The sequence below is a fragment of the Oncorhynchus kisutch genome, linkage group LG27, assembly GCF_002021735.2.
Source record: "Oncorhynchus kisutch isolate 150728-3 linkage group LG27, Okis_V2, whole genome shotgun sequence".
In the NCBI taxonomy this organism is placed as follows: domain Eukaryota; kingdom Metazoa; phylum Chordata; class Actinopteri; order Salmoniformes; family Salmonidae; genus Oncorhynchus; species Oncorhynchus kisutch.
The window spans coordinates 11,837,425-11,852,863 of NC_034200.2; the positions used below are offsets into that span (position 1 = coordinate 11,837,425).

The following is a 15,439-nucleotide window of genomic DNA, read 5'->3' on the forward strand; positions in this document are numbered from 1 at the left end:
ATTCTGGGCGGGTTTTCAGAAGACATTTACTACAATTGTAGCTTGATCTGGCAACCCTGTCTACCAGTCAGTCGTGGGGGAAAAGAGGAAAGTGAAAATACCTGAATGTATATTTGGGGATAAGTAGCCATACGCTGTTTTTTGGGCGGGGTGTCGAAAGCGTCTTTTTCTGTGTGGATATATATAGTGAACATGTTTGGAAATAATTCACCATTGAAGTAAAGGGGGAATACAATTATATATTGCTAGGGTGAGGTTTCATGTTTCCGAAACAAAAGTCGGGAAGAGACTATATTCGCACTCGGGTTTCATTCCAGACCGAAACTGCAGGGAAGTTTAGAGAGGACCCCTGGCGTGATCGGGCCTATTGTTATTTTCACCCAGGCCACGTAGCTACGTGGTTCGAAGAGTTGAATCCTGAGTCCCAACAATTTGGGAGAAATTAGCCAACCTCATCCCGACGACATGCGAACGACACGCTGAGAGGACACGTGTGGCTTCAAGCTCTGTGAGAAATTTCGCCGAAGGTTGGTGTTCAATTCAATGTGCATGATCCATTCGTCCAGGGCTTCCCCTTTCGAAAATAAATGGGGGAAAAGATTCGCAGACGGAAAACGGATCATCCATTTGTGCTCGATAGTGACCGGAGAGTCTCGCCCTATTGTTTGCTAACCCTCATATAATGGAGGATACATTTATGCTTAGGTCGGATAAAATGGGCATTTATAACTTGTATATATCGTAGTTGAATCTTCGATTAACGTGTTTTGTGTTTGCTAGGTTATTGCTCATTTAGTAACAGGTTATTGTTTCATTCAGGCTTTTGTGGATACACTTAATTTAAATCCCTGTTCCAAACCGACCGGTAATGAAATGAGGCATGCCACTATTTGTTACGAATATAGTTAGCTACAGTGGATCTGATTCAGCTGTTGGCTAAATTACGTGTTTGTAACCTTGTTGCACTTGCAACACTGTAACAACGTAGCAAGATATTAACAAGGACTGCAGATATGCATGTTACAAATTTGTAATCTAGTCTAGAGACTAAAGTGAAACAGTATGCCTACAGTAGGCTACTACAGTAGCCCCAATTATGGCGAATGTTAAGCTTTCACTTCGTAAACTACACAATTACTGAGTTTTGAATGTTTTAGGTTAAACGTTAAGTTAGGCCTATGAAATCAAAATGGTCCTAAACGACCAATTTTGCCACAGCAATCTGCCTACAATATTAATCTGCTTATTTTATGCCTATTTTTCTCATGTAATTAGCTTTTGCTAGGGCTAATGTAGAGTTCCCAGTGCAAATGCTTTTGTCCCAGCTGCCCGTGGCTCTCAAAATAAACAGGCCCATTAGATTAGAGGCATAGTTGTATTTATTAGATTTTTTATTTAACTAGGCAAGTCAGTTAAGAACAAATTATTATTTACAATGATGGCCTACCAAAAGGCAAAAGGCCTCCTGCGGGGATGAGGGCTGAGATTTAAAATAAATTAAATAAAAATATAGGACAAAATGCACATCGTGACCAAACACAACACTACATGAAGAGAGACCTAAGATGACAACATAGCATGGCATCAACACATGACAACACGGCATGGTAGCAACACAACACGGCAGCAGCACAAAACAGGGTACAAACATTGTTGGGCACATCACGACAAAAGAGACAAGTGGTGATTGAGGAAAGACTTTGGACAGTGGTAGCCTCAAATCCATGCTTGGATATGGTCACAGAAAAATGTATTGGCAAATGAACAGTAAACTGTCTTGCCCCTCTGGTAACAATGTTGTAACAAGCCTGCTTTGTCCAGTCCATAGACTGTATGTTGATTTGGCCACACCCCATCTTTTACATTGTACACACACCTGCTCCACTTCATAGGAGCACTGGGCACAAAGGTTGAGAGTGCAGTTGTCTGTTTTTCGCTGGATTTTCTGTTGTCACTGCAGTTAGCAGTAGGTGGGTGGGGGTGGTGTGTGTGGCCCCCTCATACTCACTAACTCTCTACCACTGTACTGGGCTGTGCATGTTTACTTTCACAGTTGCAGTCTTTTGGCTTCATATTACTCATACATGAAGTTACATACCGCATTGCCACAATCAGTTGTTTGGACTTTTCCACTCCCTCAAACAGCTGGTGAAAGTTTGGATTTCATGAAATGTAGAAAACATTGATTTGTCCAATGGCTTTAAATGGTATTTCTGTGTGGGCATGTAGTTAGAGGTGTATCACCTCATCTGTTTATATTTACCAAGCTCCATTAACCCATTAAGATTTGGAAGAGAGGAAGGAGATGTTGTCATTATATTAGGCTAGTAATTGTAGAGCCATGTGAAGAGAGAGAGATGTGTATTCAGAAAAGGTAAAGGCATCTGTGATGCTCACTGTGGGGCAACGAGGCGTGCATGATAGTTTATGCACTGTCAGGCAAGCCCTGCTTTTGGCATTGGCTTATCTGAACTGGGTCATTATATCAAATCCCAGACAACAGGGCCAGATTAGACTTCTAAAAGTGACTGAGGTTGATTTGGATATATCATTTGACTTTCATTTGAGGTAGCTACTCAAGGGGTCCGAGTGGATAATGGGCTTGCTTGTGTATGAATTTGAATCTGATAGATGCCAGCATACTTGGCAGATGTTAGCATATTTTCCCTATCTACACTATATGGATTAGATTTGCCAGAAGATACTGTCCCTACCATTATGCTTGTTTACAGTGAGCTACACTGGGGTTGTTTACCACCCATTCATGGTTACCACCCATTTACTATGGTGCCATCTATGTTTGTTTAGATTAGAGGTCTTATATACAACCGTGGCCAAAAGTTTTGAGAATGACACAAATATTAATTTTCACAAAGTCTGCTGCCTCAGTTTGTATGATGGCAATTTGCATATACTCCAGCATGTTATGAAGAGTGATCAGATGAATTGCATTTAATTGCAAAGTCCCTCTTTGCCATGCAAATGAACTGAATCCCCCCCAAAACATTTCCACTGCATTTCAGCCCTGCCACAAAAGGACCAGCTGACATCATGTCAGTGATTCTCTCGTTAACACAGGTGTGAGTGTTGACGAGGACAAGGCTGGAGATCGCTCTGTCATGCTGATTGAGTTCGAATAACAGACTGGAAGCTTCAAAGGGAGAGTGGTGCTTGGAATCATTGTTCTTCCTCTGCCAACCATGGTTACCTGCAAGGAATCACATGCCGTCATCATTGCTTTGCACAAAAAGGGCTTCACAGGCAAGGATATTGCTGCCAGTAAGATTGCACCTAAATCAACCATTTGAAGTTCATCAAGAACTTCAAGGAGAGTGGTTCAATTGTTGTGAAAGAGACTTCAGGGTGCCCAAGAAAGTCCAGAAAGCGCCAGGACCGTCTCCTAAAGTTGATTCAGCTGCGGGATCGGGGCACCACCAGTACAGAGCTTGCTCAGGAATGGCAGCAGGCAGGTGTGAGTGCTTCTGCATGCACAGTGAGGCTAAGACTTTTGGAGGATGGCCTGGTGTCAAGAAGGGCAGCAAAGAAGCCACTTCTCTCCAGGAAAAACATCAGGGACAGACTGATATTCTGCAAAATGTACAAGGATTGGACTGGGGTAAAGTCATTTTTCTCTGATGAATCCCCTTTCTGATTGTTTGGGGCATCCGGAAAAAACTTGTCCGGAGGAGACAAGTTGAGCGCTACCATCAGTCCTGTGTCATGCCAACAGTAAAGCATCCTGAGACCATTCATGTGTGAGGTTGCTTCTCAGCCAAGGGAGTGGGCTCACTCACAATTTTGTCTAAGAACACAGCCTTGAATAAAGAATGGTACCAACACATCATCCGAGAGCAACTTCTCCCAACCATCCAGGAACAGTTTGGTGACGAACAATGTCTTTTCCAGCATGATGGAGCACCTTGACATAAGGCAAAAGTGATAACTAAGTGGCTCGGGGAACAAAATATCGATATTTTGGGTCCATGGCCGCGAAACTCCCCAGACCTTAATCCCGCTGAGAACTTGTGGTCAAACAAAATCCCACAAATTCTGACAAACTCCAAGCATTGATTATGCAAGAATGGGCTGCCATCAGTCAGGATGTGCAAATATTGACTATTTGCATCAACTTCATGTAATTGTCAATAAAAGCCTTTGACACTTATGAAATGCTTGTAATTATACTTCGATATTCCATAGTAACATCTGACAAAAATATCTAAAGACACTGAAGCAGCAAACTTTTGTGAAAATTAATTTGGCCACAACTGTACACACTAGAGGTCAAACGATTAATTGGAATGGCCAATTAATTAGGGCCCGATTTCAAGTTTTCATAACAATTGGAAATCGGTATTTTTGGACACTGATTTGGCCCCAATTTTTTTACACCTTTATTTAACTAGGCAAGTCAGTTAAGGACACATTCTTATTTTCAATGACGGCCTAGGAATGGTGGGTTAACTGCCTCGTTCGGGGGCAGAACGACAGATTTTCACCTTGTCAGCTCAGGGGATTCAATCTTGCAACCTTACAGTTAACTAGTCCAACGCTCTAAACACCTGCCTCTCATTGCACTCCACGAGGAACCTGCCTGTTACACAAATGCAGTAGAAGCCAAGGTAAGTTGCTAGCTAGCATTAAACTTATCTTAGAAATAACAATCAATCAATCATAATCACTAGTTAACTACACATGGTTGATGATATTACTAGTTTATCTAGCATGTCCTGCGTTGCATATAATCGATGTGGTGCGTATCGTTGCTCCAATGTGTACCTAACCATGAACATCAATGCCTTTCTTAAAATCAGTACACAGAAGTATATATTTTGTCACTTCTCTTGCATTCATTGTACGCAGAGTCAGTGTATATGCAACAGTTTGGGCCGCCTAATTTGCCAGAATATTACGTAATTATGACATAACATTGAAGGTTGTGCAATGTGACACGAATATTTAAACTAATGGATGCCACCCCTTAGATAAAATACGGAACGGTTCCGTATTTCACTGAAAGAATAAACGTCTTGTTTTCGAGATTATAGTTTCTGGATTTGACCATAGTAATGACCTAAGGCTCGTATTTCTGTGTGTTATTATGTTATAACTAAGTCTATGATTTGATAGCGCAGTCTGACTGAGCGGTGGTAGGCAGCAGCAGGGTCGTAAGCATTCATTCAAACAGCACTTTTGTGCCTTTTGCTAGCAGTTCTTCATTGTGTGTCAAGCATTGCGCTGTTTATGACTCCCGAGATTAGGCTTGTGTAACCGATGTGAAATGGCTAGCTAGTTAGAGGGGTGCACGCTAATAGCGTTTCAAACGTCACTCGCTCTGAGACTTGGAGTAGTTGTTCCCCTTGCTTTGCATGGGTAACGCTGCTTTGAGGGTGGCTGTTGTCGTTGTGTTCCTGGTTTGAGCCCAGGGAGGAGTGAGGAGAGGGATGGGAGCTATACTGTTACACTGGCAATACTAAAGTGCCTATAAGAACATCCAATAGTCAAAGGTTAATGAAATACAAATGGTATAGAGATAAAGAGTCCTATAATAACTACAACCTAAAACTTCTTACCTGGGAATATTGAAGACATGTTAAAAGGAACCACCAGCTTTCATATGTTCTCATGTTCTGAGCAAGGAACTTAAACGTTAGCTTTCTTACATGGCACATATTGCACTTTTACTTTCTTCTCCAACACTTTGTTTTTGCATTATTTAAACAATTGAACATGTTTCATTATTTATGAGGCTAAATTGATTTTATTGATGTATTATATTAAGTTAAAATAAGTGTTCATTAACTATTGCCGTAATTGTCATTAGTACAAATACATTTTAAAAATCGGCGTTGAAAAATCATAATCGGTTGACCTCTAGTACACACACTACCGTTCAAAAGTTCGGGGTCACTTAGAAATGTCCACGAAACCATACATGAAATGAGTTGCAAAATGAATAGGAAATATAGTCAAGACGTTGACAAAGTTATAAATAATGATTTTTAATTGAAATAATGATTGTGTCCTACAAACTTTGCTTTTGTCAAAGAATACTCCATTTGCAGCAATTACAGCCTTCCAGACCTTTGGCATTCTAGTCATTCCATGCTTCCTGAAGAACCTCTCACAATTTGGTTGGCCTGATGGGCACTTCTTACGTACCATACGGTCAAGTTGCACCCACAACAGCTCAATAGGGTTGAGATCCGGTGACTGTGCTGGCCACTCCATTATAGACAGAATACCAGCTGACTGCTTCTTCCCTAAATAGTTATTGCATAGTTTGGAGCTGTGCTTTGGGTCATTGTCCTGTTGTAGGAGGAAATTGATTCCAATTATGTGCCATCCACAGGGTACAGCAGGGCTTGCAAAATGGAGTGATATAGCCTTCCTTCTTCATGATCCCTTTTACCCTGTACAAATCTCCCACTTTACCACCACCAAAGCACCGTCACATTGCCTCCACCATGCTTGACAGATGGCGTCAAGCACCTCTCCAGCATCTTTTCATTTTTTCTGCATCTCACGAATGTTCTTCTTTTTGATCAGAACACCTCAAACTTAGATTTGTCCATAACACTTTTTTTTCCCAATCTTCCTCTGTCCAATGTTTATGTTCTTTTGCCCATCTTAGTCTTTTCTTTTTATTGGCCAGTTTGAGATATGGCTTTTTCTTTGCAACTCTGCCTAGAAGGCCAGCATCCTAGAGTCGCCTCTTCATTGTTGACGTTGAGACCAGTGTTTTGCGAGTACCATTTAATGAAGCTGCCAGTTGAGGACTCTCAGAACAAGAATAGACTGACGAGTTTCAGAAGAAAGTGCTTTGTTTCTGGCAATTTTAAACCTGCAATCGAACCCACAAATGCTGATGCTCCAGAAACTCAACTAGTCTAAATAAGGCCAGTTGTATTGCTTCTTTAATCAGAACAACAGTTTTCAGCTGTGCTAACATAATTGCAAATGGGTTTTCTAATTATTAATTAGCCTTTTAAAATGATAAACTTGGATTATCTAACACAACATGCCATTGGGACACACATTGAAAAATAATAGTGAAAACATCAAAACTCTGAAATAACACGTATGGAATCATGTAGTAACCAAAAAAGTGTTTAACAAATCAACAATTTTCATTTTTGAGATCATTCAAAGTAACCACCCTTGGCCTTGATGACAGTTTTGCACACACTTGGCATTCTCTCAACCAGCTTCATGAGGTAGTCACCTGGAATGCATTTCAATTAACAGGTGTGCCTTGTTTAAAGTTAATTTGTGGAATTTCTTTCCTTAATGAGTTTTGAGACAATTAGTTATGTTGTGACCAGGTAGGGGTGGTATACAGAAGATAGCCCTATTTGGTAACAGACCAAATCCATATTATGACAAGAACAACACAAATAAGCAAAGATAAATGACAGTCCATCATTACTTTAAAACATGGTCAGTCAATCCAGAAAATGCCAAGAACTTTGAATGTTTCTTCAAGTGCAGTCGCAAAAACCATCAAGCTCTATGATAACTGGCTCTCATGAGGACCTCCACAAGAAAGGAAGACCCAAAGTTCATTAGAGTTACCAGGCTAAGAAATTGCAGCCCAAATAAGTGTTACAGAGTTCAAGTAATAGACACATCTTAACATCAGCTGTTCAGAGGAGACCGCGTAAGTCAGGCCTTCATGGTCGACTCGCTGCAATGAAACCACTACTCAAGGACACCAATAAGAAGAAGTCTTGCTTGGGCCAAGAAACACGAGCAATGGACATTAGACTGGTGGAAATCTGTGTTTTGGTCTTGATTAGTCCAAATTTTAGATTTTTGGTTCCAACCACCGTGTCTTTGTGAGATGTAGGTGAACGGATGATATCCGCATGTGTGGTTCCCACCGTGGAACAAGGAGGTGTGATGTATGGGCGTGCTTTGCTGGTGATTTTATTTAGAATTCAAGGCACACTTAACCAGCATGCTTACCACAGCATTCTGCAGTGACGCGCCATCCCATCTGGTTTGCGCTTAGTGGGACTATCATTTGTTTTTCAACAGGACAATGACCCAACACACCTCCAGGCTGTGTAAGTGCTATTTGATCAAGCGGGAGAATGATGGAGTGCTGCATCAGATAACCTGGCCCCCACAATCACCCGACCTCAACCCAATTGAGATGGTTTGGCATGAGTTGGACCGCGGAGGGAAGGAAAAGCAGCCAACAAGTGCTCAGCATATGTGGGAACTCCTTCAAGACTGTGGAAAAGCTTTCCAGGTGACTACCTCATGAAGCTGGTTGAGAGAAAGCCCAGAGGCAATTTTTAAACAAGGGATAATCTACTTGAGAACCATTTTGAATTAAAGTAAAACTTTTGTGTAAGTGAAGCTTTTCAAGGTTTAGTGCTTTTATATTTAATCTCAGCCCACCCAGTTCATATTCTTTGGCATACATGGACACCTTTTTATTTTTAAGCCTAGGATTTCTAATCCTCTGTTATTTGATCTGCTTTTAATAGCTAGCATTTCGATGGCTATAGCGAATTGATATGGTGACAGTGGGCACCCTATGTTTACCTCCTCGTGACGGTTCAAAACTCTCAGAAGTAGCCACTATTTACTATTTTACATCTGGGATTACTATACATTACTTGTACCCATTGAATAAGAGACTCACTGAAATGGAAAAAAATCCAGGCATTTATATATATAAAATCCAGTCTTACTTTATCAAAGGCCTTTTCAAAATTGCTATAAATACCAGGCCTGGCCTCTTTAGAAGTTTCATGTTGTTCTGTTATTTCTTGTAGTTGTCATATATTATCTCCAATGTATCGTCCATGTAGAAAAAAACTCAGATCAGGATGAACATTGCCTGGTAAAACCTTCTTTAATTCTGAGTGCTATGTATTATGCTAGTGTTTTGCATCACAACATTGAAGAGGTCTCCAGTTGACATCTGGGATCTTGTTTTAATAATAGTGAAATCAGACCTTCCTGCTGGTTAGGTCTTTATGATATCATGATGTGGCTAAGTGAGGACGGCGTGAGTGCGGAATCACCACGGTCGCCGAGTTCATTGACCGGATCACATGACATATAGGGTTGAAATAAGAAAAGGGAACTCTGTCTCTCCAGCAGACCAAACGTTGATGGATCAGGTGTTCATCATATCGCCAGTATCACAGACAGCCTGTGAGGGATTTGTTTTTTGGGAGCTCAAGCCCAGAGCATGGGAATATAAACAAGCCACAATGAGCACGTGGGTTCCCTCTGTTTTGCATTATGTATCAGACAATGGTTTTGAAATGCAGGCGGAGTAGACTATACATTTTTGCCCCTGCTTGCTCCATATGCACCACACCCTCCCAGGGCTGCACAGCATGTGATGGGAGCTGAAGTTCAGCAAATGTTCTGGGGCCCTTAGGTTTCCATTGGAGGGTACAAAGGCTATGAGTTTTTATAGCATAAACAGTGGGGCATTTCCCAAGACGAGGCTCAAGTCAACTTGTGCATGCAAACAGATACACACAGTTGAGAATAGACTGGCAGTTTAATGGAGTTAGTTGTTAAACGTAATGCCCTGCATGCATAGCCATGACTGACTATTGCCCCATATGTGACAAATCAAACTGTCCAATTAACATGGTGAGCCAATACAGTTTCTCGGGGTAGGAGAGGGTGGTGTAAGGTCCGTTTCCATTGAAACTGTCAACCTCCAATTCCCTCCATCTGAGCACCCTATTTACATCATCACCAGCAGCGGAGAGGCCCTGTTACCCAGGGGGCCAAGGGAGACCAAGAGGGAATGTGAGATAGGGAAAGAGAGGGCGAGGGCAAACAAGTTTGTGAAAACACAGTAACCCAATATGACTCCATTGTATCAGATCTGTAAGCTTTCCTGGACCTCAGCATCACTGCAGACTTGTTGTCTGTAGAACTACTTGAGGGCCAAACCCTGCCTGAGATCTAAAAGCTTGTATTCAACCCGAGAGCTAACATGTCTTCAGTTGCGCAGACGGTCAGGGTCAAATACCCACAAACACTTTCAGGCTATGCTTAAACCCTACACCCCAAACCCCCAGTACCCTATTCTGCCACCTCTGGTCTCTTGACCCACCCACCCCTAAGGGAGGGCAGCTCCCACTCAGCCCAGTCAAAGCTCCTCTCTGTCCTGGCACCAGCTTCCCTCAGAACTTATGACACTTTGTCTTTTGTGTGTATTTATGTATTTTTTTTGCTAATATTTTATGCACATGCTGCTATTTCCCTGTTTTGCCTCATTGTCAGGTCGCTCCCCTAAAATAGGTTATTAACCTCAATTGGTCTTACCTGATTAAATAAAGGTAATAAAAAAATCCTACAGAACAAGCCCCCACCCCACCCCCACTACTTTGAGGAAAAATGTACTTACTATGACCGAGACATGTGGTTGTCCCACCTAGCTATTTTAAGATGAATGCACTAACTGTAAGTTGCTCTGAATAAGAGCATCAGCTAAATGACAAAAAATGAAATGTAAAATGTTTTTGTCACTAATTCCCTTCTCTTTATTTCAGGGCTGTCCACTTCAACCCGCCCCCCCATCCTACTCATAATCTTATCTTTTCACACCCCCTGTCTAGTCTGTCTCCTCTTCTTCCTACCCTCCTTTTTCTAGTCCATTGTTTCCCTGATTCCATCTGTCTGGTGGGCTCTTCTCCCTGTCCTCTGGCCTCCAGGATAGATTCTCTCAGGAGTAAGGTTGAGCTGCTGAAGCTGCCTCTGGCCCTGCCCACCAAGTCCATCTCCGAGCTCAAGAGCCAGCTGGGCAGAGTCAAGGAACAAGGCACGGGGGCGGGGGGAGAGGGGCCTGTCAACCCTGTCCACCGACCCAAGACATGGACAACGAGTCACAGTACTCGGGCTACTCCTACAAGTCGTCCCACTCTCGCAGTTCCCGCAAGCACAGGTACCAGAGGGTCAGTCAGTTAACAAAAAAAAAACGCACAAGCGAGCAAGTACATTTGAAACTGTCGTTCCACAAATGTTTTAGTGAAACACCAGGCTCAAACGCATTTGTAATACGCACACACATCGATCCATTAGTCGATGGGCACATTGATGAGCAAGCACACACAAAACACATGTACCCCCAGGCTTCGGTTACGCAATGACAGAGGCTTAACACGCTGGACATAACTGTGTGGTTGTCCTGTTTCTTTTATCCAGGGATCGGCGGGACAGACATCGCTCCAAGAGCAGAGACGGCAGCAGCCGTGGGGACAAGTCTGTCACCATCCAGGTCCCCGGGGAGTCGCTATTAGACGCAGAGTCGACCCGGGGCGATGACCGGGTTAGAATCACAACCGCCTCCTCTTCAACCCCTCTACATCTCCGTATTTATTTCTCTCATAATAGGGACATTGGTTTTTCCTGACCTTGTGACTGAACCAGGATCAGGTTATGCGGTCAGAAAAACGTCAGGTCCCGTTAATAATCTTTCCTACCCGTCCAAATCACAACCTCTCTATCCTTTTATATCGCTATAAAGCCCCCCCTCCAATCTCTCCTCCGCGTTTAGCTGATGTCCTGTCTCTGTCCCTGTCTGCAGGATGACAACTGGGGCGAGACCACCACCGTGGTCACAGGCACATCAGAACACAGCGTGTCCAACGAGGACCTGACGCGCGTCTCCAAGGAGCTGGAGGAATCGTCCCCCCTGGAATGCAAGCGCTTCCTGGGGCCCGTGCTGGGCGGCTGCCTGGGCCTGTTCGCTCTGTTCACCCCCCTGGCCTTCCTTGTCCTCCCCCAGCTGCTGTGGCGTGAGGCCCTGGAGCCCTGCGGCACGCCCTGCGAGGGTCTCTACGTCTCCCTGGCCTTCAAGCTTCTGGTGCTCCTCATCTCCTCCTGGGCGCTGTTCCTGCACCCGCCGCGCGCCACCCTGCCCCGCTTCTTCGTCTTCCGCTGCCTGCTCATGGTGCTGGTATTCCTGTTTGTGGCGTCCTATTGGCTGTTCTACGGCGTGCGCGTGCTGGAGCCCCGGGAGAGGGACTACAGAGGCATCGTGGAGTATGCTGCATCACTGGTGGACGCGCTGCTCTTCATCCAGTACCTGGCCCTGGTGCTGCTGGAGGTCAGACACCTGCAGCCTGCCTTCTGCCTCAAGGTGGTGCGCACCACCGACGGGGCTAGTCGCTTCTACAACGTCGGCCACCTCAGGTCAGTGTGTTATGTGTTCGTCTATGTGTGTGCACTGTGCTGTTCACGTAGCCTCATTGCGATGTTGATAGTATTGAAGATGCTTGTGTGTTCCAGTATCCAGAGGGCAGCAGTGTGGGTGCTGGATCAGTACTACAGGGACTTCCCAGTCTACAACCCTGCCCTGCTCAACCTGCCCAAGTCCATCCTCTCCAAGAAGATGTCTGGATTCAAAGTCTACTCACTGGATGGTAAACAGCATTCTACACCCCCCCCCCCTCCCCCCATCTATCTCTCTACCTTACAGTATCTTTCCATTCAGCTGTCCATCAATCCACCCATCTAGTCATTTGTCCACCCACTCATCCATCTATCCTCCCTCCCTCCTATTAATCCATCCACTGGCTGATGTATTGATCTACAGAGAACAGCACCAATAACTCCACCAGTCAGTCCCGGGCCATGATCGCTGCTGCGGCCCGCAGGAGAGACAACTCCCACAACGAGTACTACTACGAGGAGGCCGAGATGGACCGCAGGTGCCGCAAGCGCAAGGCCAGGTAAGACCGACAACATCCTGTCCCCCTATACATGTCTAATATGCTTTTTAAAGTGATTAGGGAAAGAAGAACCCTGTTAATGTCCCTGTTCTGTTTGTCTCCAGTGAGTCTTGTTGCTATGTACGTTGCTAGGGGATAACCAGTCCCTTTCATAGTGTATTTCAGGCACATGATGACTGATGCCACTGCCCATTGAGTTCTCCTGTATCACAGTGCTGTTGCTGATGGTAATAATAACACTAACACGGATCATAATGATTTATTGTGGCCCTGTCCAGGTTGGTAGTGGCGGTGGAAGAGGCCTTCACCCACATCAAGCGTCTCCAGGATGATGACCCCGCAGTCTCGTCCCACAAACACCCCCGTGAGGTGATGGACCCCCGGGAGGCGGCTCAGGCCATCTTCGCCCCCATGGCGCGGGCCATGCAGAAGTACCTGAGGACCACGCGCCAGCAGCCCTATCACAGCATGGAGAGCATCCTCACACACCTGCAGTTCTGTATCACCCACAACATGACCCCCAAGGTGAGCAGAATTGATCATGTTCTCTTGGAGTCTATAATATATCATGCTAAAATAGAAGAGTTACATTGTGTGACTCTGGGTAAAATATTAGAACGGCTTTTGGGATAAATAGTAGGGCTGGGACGATACCAGTGTTGCAATTTCTTTCATGACAAAATTTAAAACTCGAAACAGTTTGCATGCATTTGATCAGATCTAGAATTCAAATTCTAACTTGTACACAACTACTCCATCTTCTCTGTACCTATTCACATGTCTTCCTCATTCAGGTTGATTTTGAAAGGCTGTATTTTATTTTGTCTGTCCAGGCATTCCTGGAGCGTTATGTGAGCCCAGGCCCTACCATGCAGTACCAGCGTGAAAATGGCAGGGGGCGCCAGTGGACTCTAGTGAGCGAGGAGCCGGTAACCTCTGCCCTGCGTCAGGGTCTGGTCTTCTCTCTGCGCCGCCTCGACTTCTCCCTTGTCGTCACGGTGCAGCCCCTCCCCTTCCTGCGTATCGGTGAGGAGTTTATCGACCCCAAGAGCCACAAGTTTGTGATGAGGCTGCAGTCAGAGACCTCTGTGTGAAGGGGGGGTCAGTGGAGGCCCCTGATCCTACTGGGATACGCAGGGTTCTAGATCATCATGTACTCTCCTTTTGAACCATTGTCATGGATGTTAACAGAATGGGATGAAGCTACGATCTTCCAAAGACAGAAAATGGATGCCTTGACCATGTTTTATGTCACTGTAAAATTCCCTTACGGTGTCTTGTCTGTAGGCCAACTGTCTCCATCAGTTTGCAAAGGAACTACATTCCTGAGCTTGTTGTAACTGAGACTGTGTTGTAGAGTCTTATTCCATGTATATGTGGCTCTCATTTAATTTTACACTGGCCTTTTTTTTTTTACACAAAAGTTATCATGATTTGGTAACATTGAATGAGTAAATCATTCCTGCCTTGGGACAGCATTCTTACAATGTTTCTCAGACTGACTTTCCTGAATAACATGTTGTTCCATGAAGCTGTTTTGAATGGACTTGCCTTCTCTCTATCCTGTGTCCACTGTCCTCCACCCATCTCACTCTGACCAGGGACATGTGATTGTATCCTCACTGCAAGTCGTCTGCTGTCATAGCAAATCACCAGATTGTGCCACATTTGTAAAACATTAAAACAAGCACAGTAACAGCCTTACCCATGTATGAACTACGAAATGCTGGCCGGTGATCTCTGGCAAAGAACCACTTCTCTGACCACTAAACCTCTCGGTTCGAACCCAGATGTACTGTGACTGGCAGCTTAATGTTGCTACTTAGACAACAGTTTGGTGCAGTTCATCTTCTGAGCCACAATATGACTGCCAATCATTTCTATTCAAGCAGTTAGAACTCTAATACCGTACATTTCTGTGAGAATAACCAATGAAAGTTCACAACTGGTTTGACATAATTCATGCTAACATCAATGCTAAAGATTGTCATTCCAGTTTGTTTTTTTATGCATGCTAGAATTCTGGGTTTAAATACATTTTCTATAAGGTTGTTTTTGTTTTCTATACATGTTTTTTATTAAGTTATAATTCAATTCAAAAAAATGTTTTTACTTTTGGAAAATAGGTGGTGTGTGTGTCTGTCTGTGTCTGTGTCTGTGTGTGTGTGTCTGTGTACAAAGATGTGAATGTTTCTTTATTGATAAGTAGCTTGTATAGTGTGCTCGATGTTTTTACTCCTGTTCTCCCCATCTCTGCTTTTCTCACATACACAAAGTTGTGATTGTATGAAGCCCTGTCTTGCATTCTCTAGTCCTGTTAGGAAAAACAATACTGTAAACCTACTGACGAGAAGATGATTTAAAGACTTAATGGGCTCTTGAGTTTTAATTCAGAGAAAGATGTCGAATTGAAAAGTAATTCCGATGGAGTTTAAACTTCTCTTTCTTACCTAAAACACTCTTTCTACTCGTTCCCTTCGGAGTTCTTTTCTGGCTTTTTGTTTTCCACAGCACCCCATTATTCAACATGACCCTCTAGTGACAACATGCTACCACCCTCGCTAGGAAGTCATTTCTTTCTTGGCCATGTTGTGTATGTGCAGTACCAGTCACAAGTTTTGTCACACCTACTCAGTTTGTCTTTATTTGTACTATTTTCTACATTGTAGAAAAATAGCAAAGACATCAAAATTATGAAATAACACGTGGAATCATGTAGT

At 43.8% G+C, this 15,439-nt stretch overlaps 1 protein-coding gene across 3 annotated transcripts; it reads left to right on the forward strand.

Moving 5' to 3' along the window:
* LOC109872202 (vang-like protein 2) lies at positions 1 to 15,090 on the forward strand. Of its 3 annotated transcripts, XM_031806469.1 has the most exons (9): positions 1 to 527; positions 8,041 to 8,257; positions 10,539 to 10,930; positions 11,191 to 11,314; positions 11,573 to 12,180; positions 12,277 to 12,410; positions 12,584 to 12,719; positions 12,998 to 13,244; positions 13,553 to 15,090. In XM_031806469.1, the coding sequence occupies exons 3-9, from the start codon at positions 10,860 to 10,862 to the stop codon at positions 13,811 to 13,813; spliced, it is 1,581 nt and encodes a 526-aa protein (XP_031662329.1). In that variant the 5' UTR covers positions 1 to 527; positions 8,041 to 8,257; positions 10,539 to 10,859; the 3' UTR covers positions 13,814 to 15,090. The 3 variants fall into 3 exon arrangements, with proteins under 3 accessions (XP_031662329.1, XP_031662328.1, XP_020318938.1); XM_031806468.1 differs by lacking the exon at positions 8,041 to 8,257; XM_020463349.2 differs by lacking the exon at positions 8,041 to 8,257 and having other exon boundaries at positions 10,701 to 10,930.
* The last annotated feature ends 349 nt before the right edge of the window (positions 15,091 to 15,439 follow it).